General features: G+C 69.8%; 2 protein-coding genes across 2 annotated transcripts; one reads left to right on the forward strand and one right to left on the reverse strand.

The window, feature by feature from the left end:
- Positions 1–503: 503 nt before the first annotated feature.
- AURANDRAFT_19925 (hypothetical protein) lies at positions 504–4,462 on the forward strand (the record flags this gene model as incomplete). Its single annotated transcript, XM_009034886.1, has 3 exons — positions 504–803; positions 1,840–2,139; positions 4,256–4,462. Coding segments are annotated over 3 exons (807 nt in total), but the record flags the coding sequence as incomplete, so codon positions are not given.
- Positions 4,463–12,995: 8,533 nt separating this feature from the next.
- On the reverse strand, positions 12,996–13,334 carry AURANDRAFT_7177 (hypothetical protein; the record flags this gene model as incomplete). The annotated part of the gene is made up of 1 exon (XM_009034629.1): positions 12,996–13,334. A coding segment is annotated over one exon (339 nt), but the record flags the coding sequence as incomplete, so codon positions are not given.
- Between the last annotated feature and the right edge of the window lie 1,958 nt (positions 13,335–15,292).

A 15,292-nucleotide genomic window follows, 5' to 3' on the forward strand; every position in this document is an offset into this window, starting at 1 on the left:
GCATCGACTGGCGCGACCGGGGCCACCGGAAGGTCTGCAAGAAGATCCAGGCCGCGGAGGCGGCGCGAGCCGAGGCCCCGACGCCCCCGCCGTCGCCGCCGCGGGACGTATTCTACGGCCCCGCGCCTCGGTCGGACGCCGACGTAATCCGCGCGCGCATCGCGGCGGAACACGAGGCGGCCCGCGTGCGGCGCGAGGCGAACCCGGAGCCCGAGCCGGCGTCGGCGCGGTACGGGTCGCGGTGCCTGATCTGTCTCGAGGATTGGGACGTGAATCGCACGGAGACCGTGATTCGCATCTGTTGCTGCCGGAGGGTCTGCCAATCGTGCGAGGACAAGATCGGCACCGGCGCGTGTCCCCTCTGTCGCAAACCTTACGAATGGAGCAATGAGGGGCAGCTCGCGCGTCTGCGCCGCCATGTGGAGAACGAGGTGCCGGAAGCGATTTCGTTGTTGGGAAATGCGTACCGCTATGGTGCCTGCGGTCTCGTGAAATCCGAGAAGAAAGCCGCGGAGATTTACCGGCGCGCCGTGGAGCTCGGGGACGTGGACGCGATGAATAATCTTGGGGACATGTACGAGACTGGAAGTGGCGTCAAGCTGGACAAGAAGAAGGCGGAGCGGCTGTATCGCGCGGCCGCAGATCGGGGCCACGCGGTCTCGCAATGCAATTTAGCGAATTTACTTCATTCTGAAAAGAAATGTGAAGAAGCGGTCCGGTACCTTGTGCTCTCGGCGGATCAAGGCTTTACCGCTAGTGAGGCCTGCCTTGGCGTTTGTTACAGGGACGGAGAAGGCACGGAAGTCGACCTCGGCAAAGCCAGATACTGGTTCGAGCGCGCCGCTGCCAAGGGCGACGAGTTTGCTATAGCGGCCCTCGCGCGCCTCGACGCGCGAGTATAGCCTAACAATCTTTATGCCGCGTCGTCGCCCGAGCCCGAGATGCTGCGCTTGCGCGCGGGCGAGTCGTGCTCGGCCTTGGTCGCCGCGTTCCTCTCCGCGCCGCCGACCGTCGCGGTCTAGGCCTCGCGTTCCTGAACGCGAAGCCCGCCTGGCGCAAGGCCGACGCCGCCGCCGAGGGGGCATGAACGCGATGATCTAGAGGCTTAGCCTGGGGTAAGATTTTGAGCGATTTTGCCCTTCGCTAAGACTTGGTGAGGAGAGCCACAACTATAGACCGCGGATGATGAAGGCCGAGTACGTCGAGAAGCAGCGCGAATACGAAGAGAAGAAGGCGCGGGCGAAAGCGCTACAGCTGCGTTTGACGTGCACGATTTGTGGGGCGAAACCGAGAACTTTGCTGAACTGCCCGTGCGGAACTACGCAGTATTGTTCGACTGAATGCCAACGCATCGATTGGCGCGAGCGGGGTCACCGAAAGGCGTGCAAGAAGATCCGAAGCGAGCGCGCGGCGGAGGCGGCGCGGGCCGAGGCGCCCCCGAAGGAGGTCTTCTACGGCCCCGCGCCTCGGTCGCACGCCGACGAGATCCGCGCGCGCATCGCAGCGGAACACGAGGCGGCCCGCGTGCGGCGCGAGGCGAACCCGGAGCCTGAGCCCCTCTCGGCACGGCTCGGGTCGCGGTGCCCGATCTGTCTCGACGACTGGGACGTGAATGTGAACACCGTGCTTCGCGTCTGTTGCTGCCGGATGGTCTGCCGATCGTGCGAGGACAAGATCGGCTTCGGCGCGTGTCCCCTCTGTCGCTTACCGCGCGCAGAAAACGATGCGGAATACCTCGCGCGTCTTCGCCGCCACGTGGAGAACGAAGTGCCGGAAGCGATTACGTTTTTGGGAGTTGCGTACCACATGGGTTACTTCGGCCTCGTGAAATCCGATAAGAAAGCCGCGAAGATTTACCGGCGCGCTGTGGAGCTCGGAGTTGTGCACGCGATGTCACTTCTTGGGGAGATGTACAACGAGGGGTGGGGCGTCAAGCTGGACAAGAAGAAGGCGACGAGGCTGTTTCGCATGGCCGCAGACCGGGGCGACGCGTGCGCGCAGGTCTGTTCAGCGGAGGACTTTTACTCTGAGAAAAAATTTGAAGAGGCGTTCCGGTACTTTGCGCTCGCGGCGAATCAAGGCTATACGCATGGGGAGTGTCACCTTGGCGGCTGTTACCTGACCGGAGCAGGCACGGAAGTCGACCTCGGCAAAGCCAGATACTGGTTCGAGCGCGCCGCTGCCAAGGGCTACGAGCCAGCTATAGAGAACCTCGCGCGCCTTCTCGTCTACATCTAGGCGCCTGCGGCCGCGCTCCAGCTCTCGCGCGTCCCAGATTCCCGTCACGATCCCATCCCTCGTCACTCCAAAACCTTCCCTAAGAATGCAATTACCACAGGCTCGATCGCAAAAACTCGGATCCAGACGGGATCGACCCGCTTCTGGACGCCAGACGACGATGGAAGGAGTTGAGGAGTCGAAGACGAACGAGGCGCCGCGGCCGTGGGAGAACAGCGAATTTGAGCAGAACTTGACGCTCGAGCTCGCTGATGGCTCAGGTTCTGTGCACGTGAATCGATCGATTCTCACGACGTATTCAGCCCTTGTGCGCGACTGCCCGAACCTCGACGAGCCTATCCCGATCCCGGTCGGCTCAATCTCGGCGCTCTCGACGCTCCTCCGCGTCGTCTACTCGCACGCGCTCGTCCGCGAGCAATTTTCCTTCGCGTACGACGTCTTCGACGTCGTCGCCGATGTCTACGAGCTCGCCGTCTTCATGGGCTGCCACAAGATTGTCGAAAATCTGCGCGCGGAGATGAAGGAGTCGCTGTCGAAGATCGTCGACATGAACCAGTTCTCCATCGACCACGTGCGCGTCCTCGATCGCGTCTTCTCCGCCTTGATCGTCGTCGAGTCCGTGACCCGCGGCCATCTCTGGACGAAGGACGAGTTCGTCTGCCTCTATCGCGTCGTGCAATTCGGCGGCGAGCACAAGGATTTCTCGGAAGCCAACGCGAAGCATTATACTTCCGCGGACCATGCTCAGCCTGCTTCGCGTCGCGTCGCAGACCGAGTCCATGCGAGTCCGGATCAACGGGGAGATGACGCGCCAGCCCAGCTGGTTCCCGTGCGTCGAGGGTATCGAGCTCAAGGATGCCTAGACGACCCAGGCCGTGAAAGTATTGTGTTGGTTGGCACGGATTCGGGTGTCTTACCATGAAAGGCGCCGGCGGCCGCGCTCCGGGCCTCCGGCTCTCGCGCGTCTCGGAATCCCGTCACAATGCCATCCCTCGCCACTCCCAAAATCTTCCCTAAGATTGTCATGTCCCGAGGCTGTCCTATTGCAGAGGCTTCCGGACGAGGCGTGGGCAGGGTACGCCCGGCGTGCTTCAGCAATTTTGGGGTTGCAGCGACCAATCGAGTCGAGAGAGCTTGGCGACGCCCCAAAGGACGCGCAGGAGTGATGTCGTGGCGGGAGAAGAAGTTGGAGTATGAGAATCGCATGGCCCGAGCGAAGGGCAAAAAACTCGACACTCTCAAGACCTGCGAGATCTGCGGCGCCGACAAGGCCAAGGCTTGCGCAGGTTGCGGCACGACGGCCTACTGTTCGACGGACTGCCAACGCATCGACTGGCGCGACCGGGGCCACCGGAAGGTGTGCAAGAAGATCCAGGCCGCGGAGGCGGCGCGGGCGGAAGCGCCGACGCCCCCGCCGTCGCCGCCGCGGGACGTGTTCTACGGACCCGCGCCGCGGTCGCACGCCGACGAGGTCCGCGCGCGCATCGCCGCGGAGCACGAGGCGGCGCGTCTGCGGCGCGAGGCGAACCCGGAGCGGGAGCCGCAGTCGGCGCGGTACGGGTCGCGGTGCCCGATCTGTCTTGAGGACTGGGACGTGAATGATGCGGGCTCGCTTCGCATCTGCTGCTGCCGACAGGTCTGCCGATCGTGCGAGGTCAAGATCGGCACCGACGCGTGTCCCCTCTGTCGTGTACCGCGCGCAAGATCCAATGCGGAGGAGCTCGCGCGTCTTCGCCGCCACGTGGAGAACGAGGTGCCGGAAGCGATTGCGTTTTTGGGACATGCGTACAGCCACGGTCGTTACGGTCTCGTGAAATCCGATAAGAAAGCCGCGAAGATTTACCGGCGCGGCGTGGAGCTCGGAGACGTGGTGGCGATGACAAACCTTGGTCGGTTGCACGAGACTGGAAGTGGCGTCAAGCTGGACAAGAACAAGGCTGAGCGGCTGTTTCGAATGGCCGCGGATCGGGGCGACGCGCTCGCGCAAAACAATTTAGGGAATGTACTTCGCTCTGAGGGGAAATTTGAAGAAGCGTTCCGGTGCTACGCGCTCTCGGCGGATCAAGGCTATACCATTGGAGAGCATAACCTTGGCTGCTGTTACTACTTTGAAAAAGGCACGGAACTCGACCTCGGCAAAGCCAGATACTGGTTCGAGCGCGCCGCTGCCAAGGGTGACGACAAAGCCACAGAGTGCCTCGCGCTCCTCGACGCGCGAGTATAGCCTAATTCTTTACGCCGCGTCGTCGCCCGAGCCCGAGATGCTGCGCTTGTGCGCGGGCGAGTCGTGCTTGGCCTTGGCGTCGTCGCCGCGGCGTTGTTGTTCCTCTCCGCGCCGACCTTCACGGTCTGGTGTGCGCGGGCGAGTAGGGCGACGAGTCGTCCATCGCCACCCTCGCGACATTAGACACCCACTAATCTACGGCGAGGCCTACGGCGGGGGGCGCCGGACGGCGTCTCGGGAGGCCTTCAGGCCTTGGCCGCTCGGAGCGGCCATCTTGTGGCGAGAGCAGAGAAACGCCAGAGCCGTCGAGAACCAGCCTCAGCCGCCGCCATGGAGCTCGAGGTCGTCGTCTCCAAGGGCCGGGGACTCCTCGCGATGGACACGTCCATGTTCAGTAAATCAAGCAGCGACCCCTACGTCGTCGTCGTCGTCGAAGGCAAAGAAATCGGCCGCACAGAAGTCATCACGAAGTCGCTCAACCCATGCTGGAGCGAGCGCACGTCGTTCCGCGCCTTCGTCGCGGGCACGGGCCCCGTCTCCGTCGAGCTCCGCCTCTTCGACAAGGACAAGCTCTCGCGCGACGCGCGCGCCCGCGTCCGTCGATTCGTCGTCGACGAAACGCGGACGGGCCCCGGCGCGGCGCGCGCGAACCCGCCCCGCGCGTCGGATCACGCGCCCGCTCGACGAACCCCCCGTGAAAACGTGGACGGGCCCCGTTGCGGCGCGCGCGAACCCGCCCCGCGCGTCGGAAAACGCACCCGCTCGACGAACCCCCCTGTGAAAACGCGGACGGGCCCCGGCGCGGCGCGCGCGAACCCGCCCCGTCGGAAAACGCGCCCGCTCGACGAACCCCCCCCCGCGAACCGCAGGATCCCATGGGCGAGCACAAGTTCGACGGCCGCGCGGCGTTCGCGGCGACGGGCGGCGCGGCGCGCTGGGTCGCGGTCGCGCCGTGCGCGGGCTGCGCCAAGGCCAAGGGCGAGCTCGAGGTCGCCGTCGCGTTCGCGGGCGGCGCCGCGCCCGGCGGGTCCACGCTCGCGCGCGTCGCGGGCGCCGTCGGCGCCGCGAACGACGAGCTCGTCGCGAGCGAGGCGGCCTACGTGAGCGACCTCAAGGTGCTCCGCGACGCCTTCGAGGGCCCCCTGCGCCTCGAGATGGGCACGAAGCAGCGGCGCGTCGAGCAGGTCGGCGTGCTCGAGGTGCTCGACCGCGTCTTCGAGGCGCTCGACGTCGTCCTCGCGCTCGCGGAGACGAGGGTCCTGCCCGCGTTCGAGGCCGCCAAGGCGTCGGGCGCGTGGGCCGACTGCTTCGAGGCCCTGGCGCCGGAGCTCTGCGACGCCTACGGCGCCTACGTCGTCGCCTACGCGTCGGTCTGGGAGACGTGGTCCGCCGCGCGAACGAGCGACGGGGACCTCGGCGCGCTCGTCGACGGCTGCGAGGCCGACGTCTCCCGGAACCCGCGGAAGCTCACGATGCAGGCCCTGGCCATCATGCCCGTGCAGCGCATCGCGCGCTACGAGCTGCTGCTGAGCGCGCTCCGCAAGGCCGTCGAGAAGCACCGGCGGCCCCTCGGCTTCCGCGACGACGCCGCGGGCCTCGGCCGCGCCGAGGGCCTCGCGCGCTTGGCCGCGACGGACGTCAACGTCGCCGCGGCGACGACGACGGCGAGCCACAGCCTCCGGCTCAAGGTGCTCCGCGGCGCGGGGCTCGTCGACAAGGACCGGTCCGCGCTGAGCTTCGTCAAGGGCAAGAGCGACCCCTACTGCGTCGTGCTCGTCGACGGCCGCGAGGTCGGCCGCACGTCCACGCAGAAGCAGACGCTGGACCCGGACTGGACGGGCGCCGGCGCCTCGGGCGACGACGACGACGACGACGCGTGCTTCGATCTGCTCGTCGCCGAGGCCTCGCGCGTCCGCGTCCAGATCTTCGACTGGGACCAGTGGTCCGCCGACGACCCCATGGGCGAGGTCAACGTGAAGATCTCGGACCTCCTCGAGGACTGGGGCCGCTTCTTCGCCGCGCGCGACGCGCACGGCGCCGCGGTCATGCGCGGCGACTACGACGACCCGTCCGTGGAGCGGTCGCTCTGGATCACCGTGGAACCTACCGACGGCTGCCGCGTCTGCGGGCGCTTGCAGCTCGCGCTCGCGCTCGCGACCTTCGACAAGCGCGCCGGCGGCACGCAGACCTTCGCGAAGCCGCGCGACGCGAAGCGGGCGTTGACGCACGCGCTCTATCTCTGGCTCCCGCGCGCGGACGACGTCGCCGCGCGCGGCGCGGCCTTCGAGTCCAAGGCCAACTTCCCCGACGCCTACGTCGTGATCTCCGTCGCGGGCGGCGAGGAGGGCCGCACGAACGTCGACCACCGCGCGACGCAGCCCCGCTGGCGCAAGATCAACGCCATGCACGCCGTGCCCGTGGGGCCGACGGACGTCGTCGACCTCGAGGTCCGCGACTGGTCGCGGCGCGGCGACTCGTCCGGCGGCGGCCTCGGGCGCGCGGCGCTGAGCGTCGCGGCTCTGCTCGCGGGCGACCCTCTCCCCGACGCGGACCTGAGCGGCGGCGCCGCGCACAAGGGCCGCCGCGGCACGCTGCTCCTCCGGTCGCCGTCCGGCGCGCCCTGCGGCCGCCTCCACGCGCGGCTGCGGCTCGTGGCGCTCAACGCCGCGGACCGGCCGGCGCGCGTCACGGAGCTCACGTTCGCGGGCGCGCGGTCCGAGGCGCCGCCGACGGCCGCCGCGACGCTCACGATCGCGGCCGCGCGGGGCTTGGTCGCGTCGGACATCCACCTCACGTCCAAGCCCTCGAGCGACCCCTACGTCGTCGTGCTCCGCGACGGCGTCGAGGTCCACCGCACGAAGACCGTGAAGAAGAACCTGAACCCGACCTACGACGACACCTTCGAGGTCGACCTCTCGCCGCGCACGAGCCGCCTCCGCTTCCTCGTCTTCGACTACGACCGCCTCACGGCCGACGACGCCATGGGCGAGGTCAACATCGACGTCGCCGACGTCGAGGACGCCGCGCCAAAATGGTACGACCTCGAGGCCACGGGCGGCTGCAAGGCGACGGGCAGCCTCCGCGTCGCGGTCGACGTGCCCCGGCGGGACCCGCTCTCAGCGGCGGCGGCGCTCGCGAGCCGCAAGACGCCGCTCTCCGCGGCCGAGGCCGACCAGGTCCGCGGGCTCATGCAGAGCCGCGCGGCGGCCGCGCCCGCGGCCGATCCGCTCGCCGCGGTGCTCGCGGCCGCGGGCCTCGAGGGCGCCGCGCCGGCCCTCGCCGCGGAGAAGGTCGGCCTGGACGACCTCTACGGCGCGCTCGACGCCGGCGACCTCGCGTCGCTCCTCGGCGAGCTCGACCTCAAGGCCGGCGACCGCGCGCGCCTCAAGCGCGCGCTCGAGGCGTCCCGCGCCGCCTGAAGGGGCGTCCGAGTCCTGCTTGTAGGAACTCTGAAGCGAAGCGCCACACCGCCCGCCGCCAGTCCTAGGGATGTTACGGCAGCGCGGCCTCGGTCATGCGGACGTCCTCCCCGTCGCGGCGCCAGCCGCCGCTCTCGTCGCGCCGGAGCCGCGGCGCGAAGCGGACGGCGCAGACCTGCTCGTCGGGCGGCGGCGGCGGCGGCGGCCGCGCGTGCTCGTCGAGGACCTCCAGGTCCACCGTGATCGCGTACTGCATCTCCACGAGGCCGCCCGCGGGGAGCCAGACGTTCTCGCAGACGACGACGTTCGAGTCCGAGTCGTCGGCGACCGCGACCTCCGCCGTCGCGATGGGCGGCAGCGACGCCTCGACGACCGCGCCGCCGACCTCGCGGCTCTCGCTGCCGCCGGGCAAAATCTCGACGCACCGCGCGCCGACGAGGCCGTCCGGCTCCGCCTCCGTCACCCGCGACTCCGACGCCGTGAGCCGCGCGACGGCGCCGTCGAGCTCGTCCATGGTCGATGTGTGTGTGCGTCGATGGCTGTCGATGTCGATGTGTGTGTGCGTCGATGGCTGTCAATGTGCGTGCTCCTGCCGCAAATGCTCGGCAGGCTTCGATGGCTGTCGATGTGCGTGCTCCTGCCGCGATGCTCGACGCGCTTCGGTGCGCCCGCGCGCGGCCGCCGCAGCGGAGAGCAGCTCCGTCGAAGAACTCGACGAGTCGTTCAAGTTGCACAGCAAGTTGCTCCTGGTTCGAACGCGCGCCTCTACCGAACCTGCGGAGGCGGCGGCAAGCCCGGCACCGATACGAGCTTGGATTAAGATTTCTGCCCCTCTCACCGGTCGGTCTTCGTTCGGACGTCCTCGACGAAGTCGACGAGCTCGCTGTGGCTGTCGGAGCGGTGGAGCGACTGGACGAAGCCGAGGAGGAGGTTCGCGGGGACCGTGTCGCCCGCGGGCCTCGCCGCGGGCGCCGGCGGCGCCGCGCGCGCTTGCGGCGCGGCGGGTCCCGGCCGCGGCTGGCAGGACTGCATGATGAACGCGTCGATCGCCGGCGTCGACACCACGTCGTGCGAGTGCAGGAACCGCGCCTCGAGGTCGATCATGCGCGCGTCCTTGGATTCCGTGGACCGGATGCAGGCGTCGACGAAGCGCGCCTCGAGGACGCTCAGCTCCTGCTGCGCCGCGGCGACGGACGCCGCGGACGGCGCGACCGCGGACGCGGAGTTGCGCTGCCGACCGGTCTGCGAACGCGGGGCGACGGTCAAGAGCTATAAACGCGCGAACAAGCTCGGACGCCGCGGCACTGACCGACGAGTGGAAGACGCGCTTGCCGAGGCAGGACGCGCCGGAGAACTTCTTCGTGATGCGCATCGGGTCGCAGCTGAGCTTTTGCGCGAGGTAGCTCCGCAGCGTCGCGCCCTCGGGCAGCTCGAGCAGGCCCGTGTTGAAGAGCTCGATGATGCGCGTCGTGAACTCCGTCTCCTCGATGGTCCACTTGCCTACGCATTGCGGCGGCTCCGGCGGCGGCGCGTGCGGCGCGTGCGGCGCGCTGCGCACCTTTGCGCGTCGTCGCGCCGTCGTCCTTGGCCTTGGCCTTCTTGGCCTTCTTCGGCGGCGGCTCGTCGCCGGCCGCGGGCGCTGGTGCAGCCGGTGCCGGCGCGGCTGCAACCGGCGCCGGTGCGGGCGGCGGAGAAGTGGCCTCGGCCGGAGGCGACGCCTCCATCTTGATGATGATGGATCCTCGATCTGATTTTGTCATGTGAAAGCAAAACCTCAAGCAGGTCCGGGCTGCCGCTCGTGCTGGAAGACGGCGGCCTCCTCGACGGCGTCCAAGCCCTTGGAAGGGAGCACGGCCCCGGCGTCGGGCCCCTCCTCCTCGATGACGTCGTAGAGGAGGTCGTCGTCGAAGCGCCGCAGCGCTCCGCAGTCGACAAGCGACTCGCGACCCGGCCTAGGAGCGCTCCGTCGGCTCGAGCGAGCCACAGTCTGGCACAGAGCATCCTTGACGATGGTCGTGATTCTCGGCGACGGCACGATCGTGAGCGACGACGATCCGCGAGCGAGACGTCGCCAGGTCAAGTCGCAGTGGCCGAAATTTGCCGGCGCGGCGGTGCTCGTCGGCATTGCGGCGCACATGCTCTTCATGGCACCCGCGGTTCCCTGGAAGGACGGCAAGATCCCGGCCGCGCAGCGCGTCGCCGGCGCGCATTGGGACTACCTCTCCCGCGACCTGTTTTTGGTGCGCGAATACTCGCGCGCGTCGAAGATCAGCGGCGCGCCGCCGTCGATGCTCGGCTATCTCACGCGAGAGAAGACGCTCGACGCGCGCGGTCGCGAGGTGGACTACGGCGGGGCGGACGGGTCGCGGTTCGAGGACATGTACTCCGACACGGGCGACCAAAAGTTCGCGATCGGCACGCGATGCGCGTCGACGCTCTTCTCGCTCACGGTCTATTTTTGCGGCGCCGGGGCCGCGAACGATCACGCCGGACTCTACGGCGACCACGGCGCCGACGCGCTCGAGCGCTTCATCAACGCGACGCGCGCGGAGGCCGAGGACGGCGGGTCGTACCCGACGTTCGTCTACCGCCTCGGCCTCGGCCAGTACGAGCGCTCGGAGCCCGGCCTGGAGCACGTCTGGATGATCGCGAGCATGCCCGACGGCACCTACCGCTGGCTCCAGAGCTACATCAGCCACTACGCGCTCCAGGACTGGATGAAGGAGGCGGCGCGCCGCGGCGAGCAGTCGCTCACGTTCGCGCAGCTCTCGCGGAAACTCGAGGACTTCCGCGCGCTCCGCGCCGCGTCGTCGACGGCGTGGACCCGGCGGGCCAACGACCTCTACGCGAAGCTCTTCTTCGTCGACGTCGCCAAGACCGACGCGAACTTCATCTCGCACTACTCGTCCGCGCACGCCTTCAACGACCTCCGCTGGGACGTCGCCTGCGCATTTCCATTGCGCGAGGACGATCCCTACCACCCGGGCTCTGGCGACGACACGCGTACTCGGCCCGGGTCCCGAACGCCGCCCCGCACACCTCTCTAGCGCGAGTTACGCCCTAGAGCTGGAAGACGGGGACGCCCTCGACGTCGTCCACGGGCGAGAGCACGGGGCCCTCGCCGTCGGGCCCCTCCTCCTCGATGACGTCGTAGAGGAGGAGGTCGTCGTCGACGACGAAGCGCCGCGGCGGCGTACTCGACGGCGGCGGCGGCGGCGGCGGCGACTCGGCGCCCCGCGGCCGCGCGCGCGTCGGGACGAAGCGCCTCGCGCGCGCGAGGCAGCCGTAGACGTGGAGCGCGGCGAGCACGGCGACGACGAAGAATCCGCACGCCAAGGCGAGGCCGACGTAGAGCCCCGCCGTCGTCGCGTCGCCGCCGTTCTTCTTCTTCGACGATGGGATCTGGGGCGCCGGCGTCGGCGCGAAGGTGGCCGTCGGCGCGCCGCTCGGCGCGGGCGTCGCGACGATGGCGCCGTCGTCCGCGACGGTGAGCGCGTAGACGCCGGCGGATACGGCCAGCGTCGCCCCGTTGACGGTCAGCGCGAGCGACGCGTCCGAGAACTCCGGGAGCAGCTCGACGCGGAGCTCGAGGCGCCGCGCGTCGTCCGGCCGGCAGACGCTCACGGCGTCGCGGCCGCCGTAGGCGGAGCCGCCGTCCTCGCTCCAGAGAAGCGTCTCGCCGTCCTCCAGCAGGGCCGCGAGCTCCGCCCGTTCGACGGTCGCGGCCCAGCGCGCGCCGTCCCGCGCGAGCGCGACGACGTGGGCGCGGTCGCAGTCGAGGGTCGGCGTCGGCGTCGGGCGGCCGGACGGCGCGGCCGTCGACGGTTTCGGCGTCGCCGTCGGCGCGGCGCTCGGTCGGGCGGTCGAAGGCGCGGCCGTCGTGGGCGCCCGCGTCGGCGGCCGCTGCCGCGTCGGCGAAGCCGTCGACGGCGACACCGTCGGCGCGCGCGTGCGCCAGCGGAGGACGACGTCGGCGGCGATGGCGGCCATGCGCGCGAAGCCCGCGGAGTTGGGATGGATGGGGTCGTCGTAGTGCGACTCGTCCGTCAGGGCCAGGTCGAAGGGGACGAAGCCGTCGACGTCGCCCTCGAGCTCTTCGAGCATGGCCGGGAGCTCGTCGTTGATGAAGCTCGCGTCGTCGCCCCACTGGTCCGCGAAGCCCGCGTTCCCGTAGCGCACGGGGATCCCGACGAGCACGACGGGGGCCGGGTCCCGCGCGCCGCGGACGTCGGCGATCAACTCGCGGTAGGCGGAGACGTAGGTCTTCCGCGTCTTCTTCACGTTGTCCAATTTCGCGTCGTTCGTCCCGAACATGAGCACGGCGACGTCCGTCGGCGCGCGCAGCAGCTTGTCGTATTGCGAGGAGTCCCGATAGTCCCGCGACGTGTCCGTCACCGTCGTCCCCGACCGCCCAAAGTTCTTGACGTCGTAGCCCCGCTCGCTGAAGGGGTCCGCGTCGCGAAGCAGCCTCGCGAGGCGGCCGGGGTAGTCGTCGCCGTCGTCGCCGGCCGTGATGGAATCGCCGGCGCACGACACGGTGAAGCGCGTCGCCGTGGGCTCGAAGGTCGGCGCCGGCGACACGGACGGCTCGTAGCTCGGCTCGGGCGTCGGCGTCGGCGTCGGCGCGTACGTCGGAGATCGCGTGGGCGCCGGCGTCGGCCGCGGCGTCGTCGGCGCCGGCGTCGGCCGCGGCGGCGGGCAGGTGTCGCAGGTCTTCGGACACGCGACGTCGGCGCGCACGCCGTCATCACCTTTTTTATCGCATCGAAGCGATGGGTCCTTTTTGACCCAATCGCAGTCTCGACCGGGTTTGTCCGGCCGGTGCCAATCGGCATCGTCCCGGCACGCAAACGCGCACGCGATCAATGCCGCGAACGTCGTCGCGCCGCGCATCGTCGACGAGTCGCCACCCCCCGCCGGACGCCCTCAGGAGGCACGGCGCGGCAGAAAAAAAGTGGCGAAAATTTGCCTCGAAGTCCTCCGCAGGACGCGGTCTCTTATTCATGTATCACAGAGCACAGGGGCGCGCGTCACGCGTGGGTCCGCTGGGCGATGGCGGCCTGGAGGATCTCGTCCTGGAGCACCGCCGTGTCCTCGGCGACGAGCTGGATGGCGCGGACGAACGTCGCGCGGTCGAGCTTCCAGCAGCAGCACGCCTCCTCCGCGCGGATCGTCGCGGCTCGTTTCGCCTCGGGCGAGAAGAGGGCGAGCTCGCCGAAGCTGCTGCCGGGCTCCGTGTACTCGCCCACGGTTTCGCCGTCGATGATGACGCTCGCGCGGCCGCTCTCGACGACGTAAAAGTAGTCGCCCTCGGCGCCCTGCGCGATGATGTCCGACCCCTCGGGGAAGAGGGCGCCCTGCATGGCGTCGACGAGCTTCGCGAACTCGTCGTCGGAGAGCTTGCTGAAGCTGACGTGGTTCTTCAGCGCCGTCAGGAGCAGCTCCTGCTGCGCCGGCGTCGCCGCGCTCTCGACGGAGCAGCCGATGGACGTGAAGAAGGACATGAGGTAGTCCATGGCGGCGCCGCCGGTCGCGCGGGTCTCGTGCCGCCGCCGGAGCCGGGACAACCGCGCCGCACGGTTACGACGACCAGAATCGCGCGCGCCCGCAGGATTCCAGCCCGGCCAGTCGATCAAACGCGCCAAATCGGGCAGCCAATGCAACTCCCAGGCGTGTTGCACACCAACATCGCCCTGGCTGTGGCAGCTCTCGAGGTGGACGCGGCCATGTGGTCCCGTCCGGCCTGGCGAGGCGCCGCCGCCGCGCTCCTGCGGCGACGGATCGCCAGCGCGACGAGACGTTCGCTGCGCGCGGAGCTCGAGGCGCTCTACGAGGAGCACAACCCGAGCAAGCTGGCGGACGTCGACGCGCTGGCCGCCAAGTACGGCGAGGCGAAGCTGCTGGCGATGGCCCGGAAGAAGTACGGCCTGCCGCCGCCGTCGGCCGCGGCGCCGCCGGACGGCGCCGGGGAGCCGCCGCCGGTGAAGGTCCGCGACCTCCGCATCACCCCGGCGTCCTGCGGCCGTGACGACTTTCGAGAGATTCGGGGTGGAGAAATCGTCACCGACATGCTCGGTAGGCATCACCGAGGGCGACCGGCGGCAGATGAGCGTTGGGACCGTGCGCGAGAAGTTGCACGCGATGGCGACGGCGCTCGGCGCGCGCCAGTACGTGGAGCCGACGAACGGCCGCCGCGTCTGGACCGCGGGCGCGCTGCAGGCCGCGGCGTCGGCCTGCGGCTGCCGCGGCGGCGCGGCCGCTCCCTCGGCCGCGTCCTCGGCCGCGCCGTGCCCCTTTTGCTCCCCCGCGGACGACGACGACGCGATGCGCCACGCGGGCGACGCCCGCGCGGAGGTCGTCGCCGCCGAGGTCCTCGCGTCCGGCGGCTCGAGGCTCGAGGTCATGCGCGCGAAACTGCGCGCGGGCGGCATCGCGGGCGGCCTCGGAGCCCCCGGCGGCGGCGGCGGCGGCGGCGGCGGCTGCGGGAGCGGCGGCGGCGGCGACGAGGACGACGTCGACGTCGACGCGCCGCCCGCGGTGTGGCGGCCTCCTTAAACAACAATTAGGTGTCCTCGGGGGCCGATACGCGGTCGAAGCGCAGCACGAGCTCGCAGTGCGGCGTGTGGGGGAACAGGTCCACGGGCGCGGCGCGCGTGAGCTTGAAGGGCTGCGTCTGGCCGCCGGCCTTGCATAAGAGCCGTGCCGTGTTGCCGAGGCTCCCACCCTTGACGACGTAGTCGATCCGGCAGTGCGTGCCGCAGGGGTTGCAGGACACGAGGACGACGCGCGTCACGCGCGGCTCGCGGCGGAGCGCCTTGGCGACGGACGGGTTGAGCCCCGTGCGCGGCGGGTCGAGGACGACGACGAGGTCGCCGCCGTCGCCCGCGAGGAGGCCCGGGAGCGCGTCCTCGACGCGCGCTCTCGTGACGCGCATGGCCAGCCCGTTGAGCGCCGCGTTGTGCGCCGCGTCGTCGCAGGCCGCGCCGCAGAGCTCGACGCCGTCGACGCGCGCCGCGCCGCGGTGCGCGAGCCAGAGGCCGAGCGCGCCGCCGCCGCAGCACGCGTCGAGGACGCGGGCCGGGGGCGCGCCGCCCTCGGACGCGAAGGCCGCGACGGCGTCGAAGAGGATTTCGCACGCCGCGGAGTTCGTCTGGAAGAAGGCGCCCGCGGACACGCGGAACCGCAGCGGGCCGACGCGCTCGACGTAGGCGCCCGGCTTCCGCGCGTCGTCCCGGGCCAGCAGCTCCTCGAGCGGCCCCCGTTCGTCCGCCCAGGCCACGGAACCCACGGCGACGCCCTCGCTCCGAGCCGCGTCCGCGACGGCCGCCGCGACGTCGCTCCCGGGCCGCGCGCCGCCCTTCAAGATCACGACGGCGTCGTCGCCCGCGCCGCGGCACACGACGGACGCGAG

The sequence above is a fragment of the Aureococcus anophagefferens genome (assembly GCF_000186865.1).
Source record: "Aureococcus anophagefferens unplaced genomic scaffold AURANscaffold_2, whole genome shotgun sequence".
NCBI classification, from domain to species: Eukaryota; class Pelagophyceae; order Pelagomonadales; family Pelagomonadaceae; genus Aureococcus; species Aureococcus anophagefferens.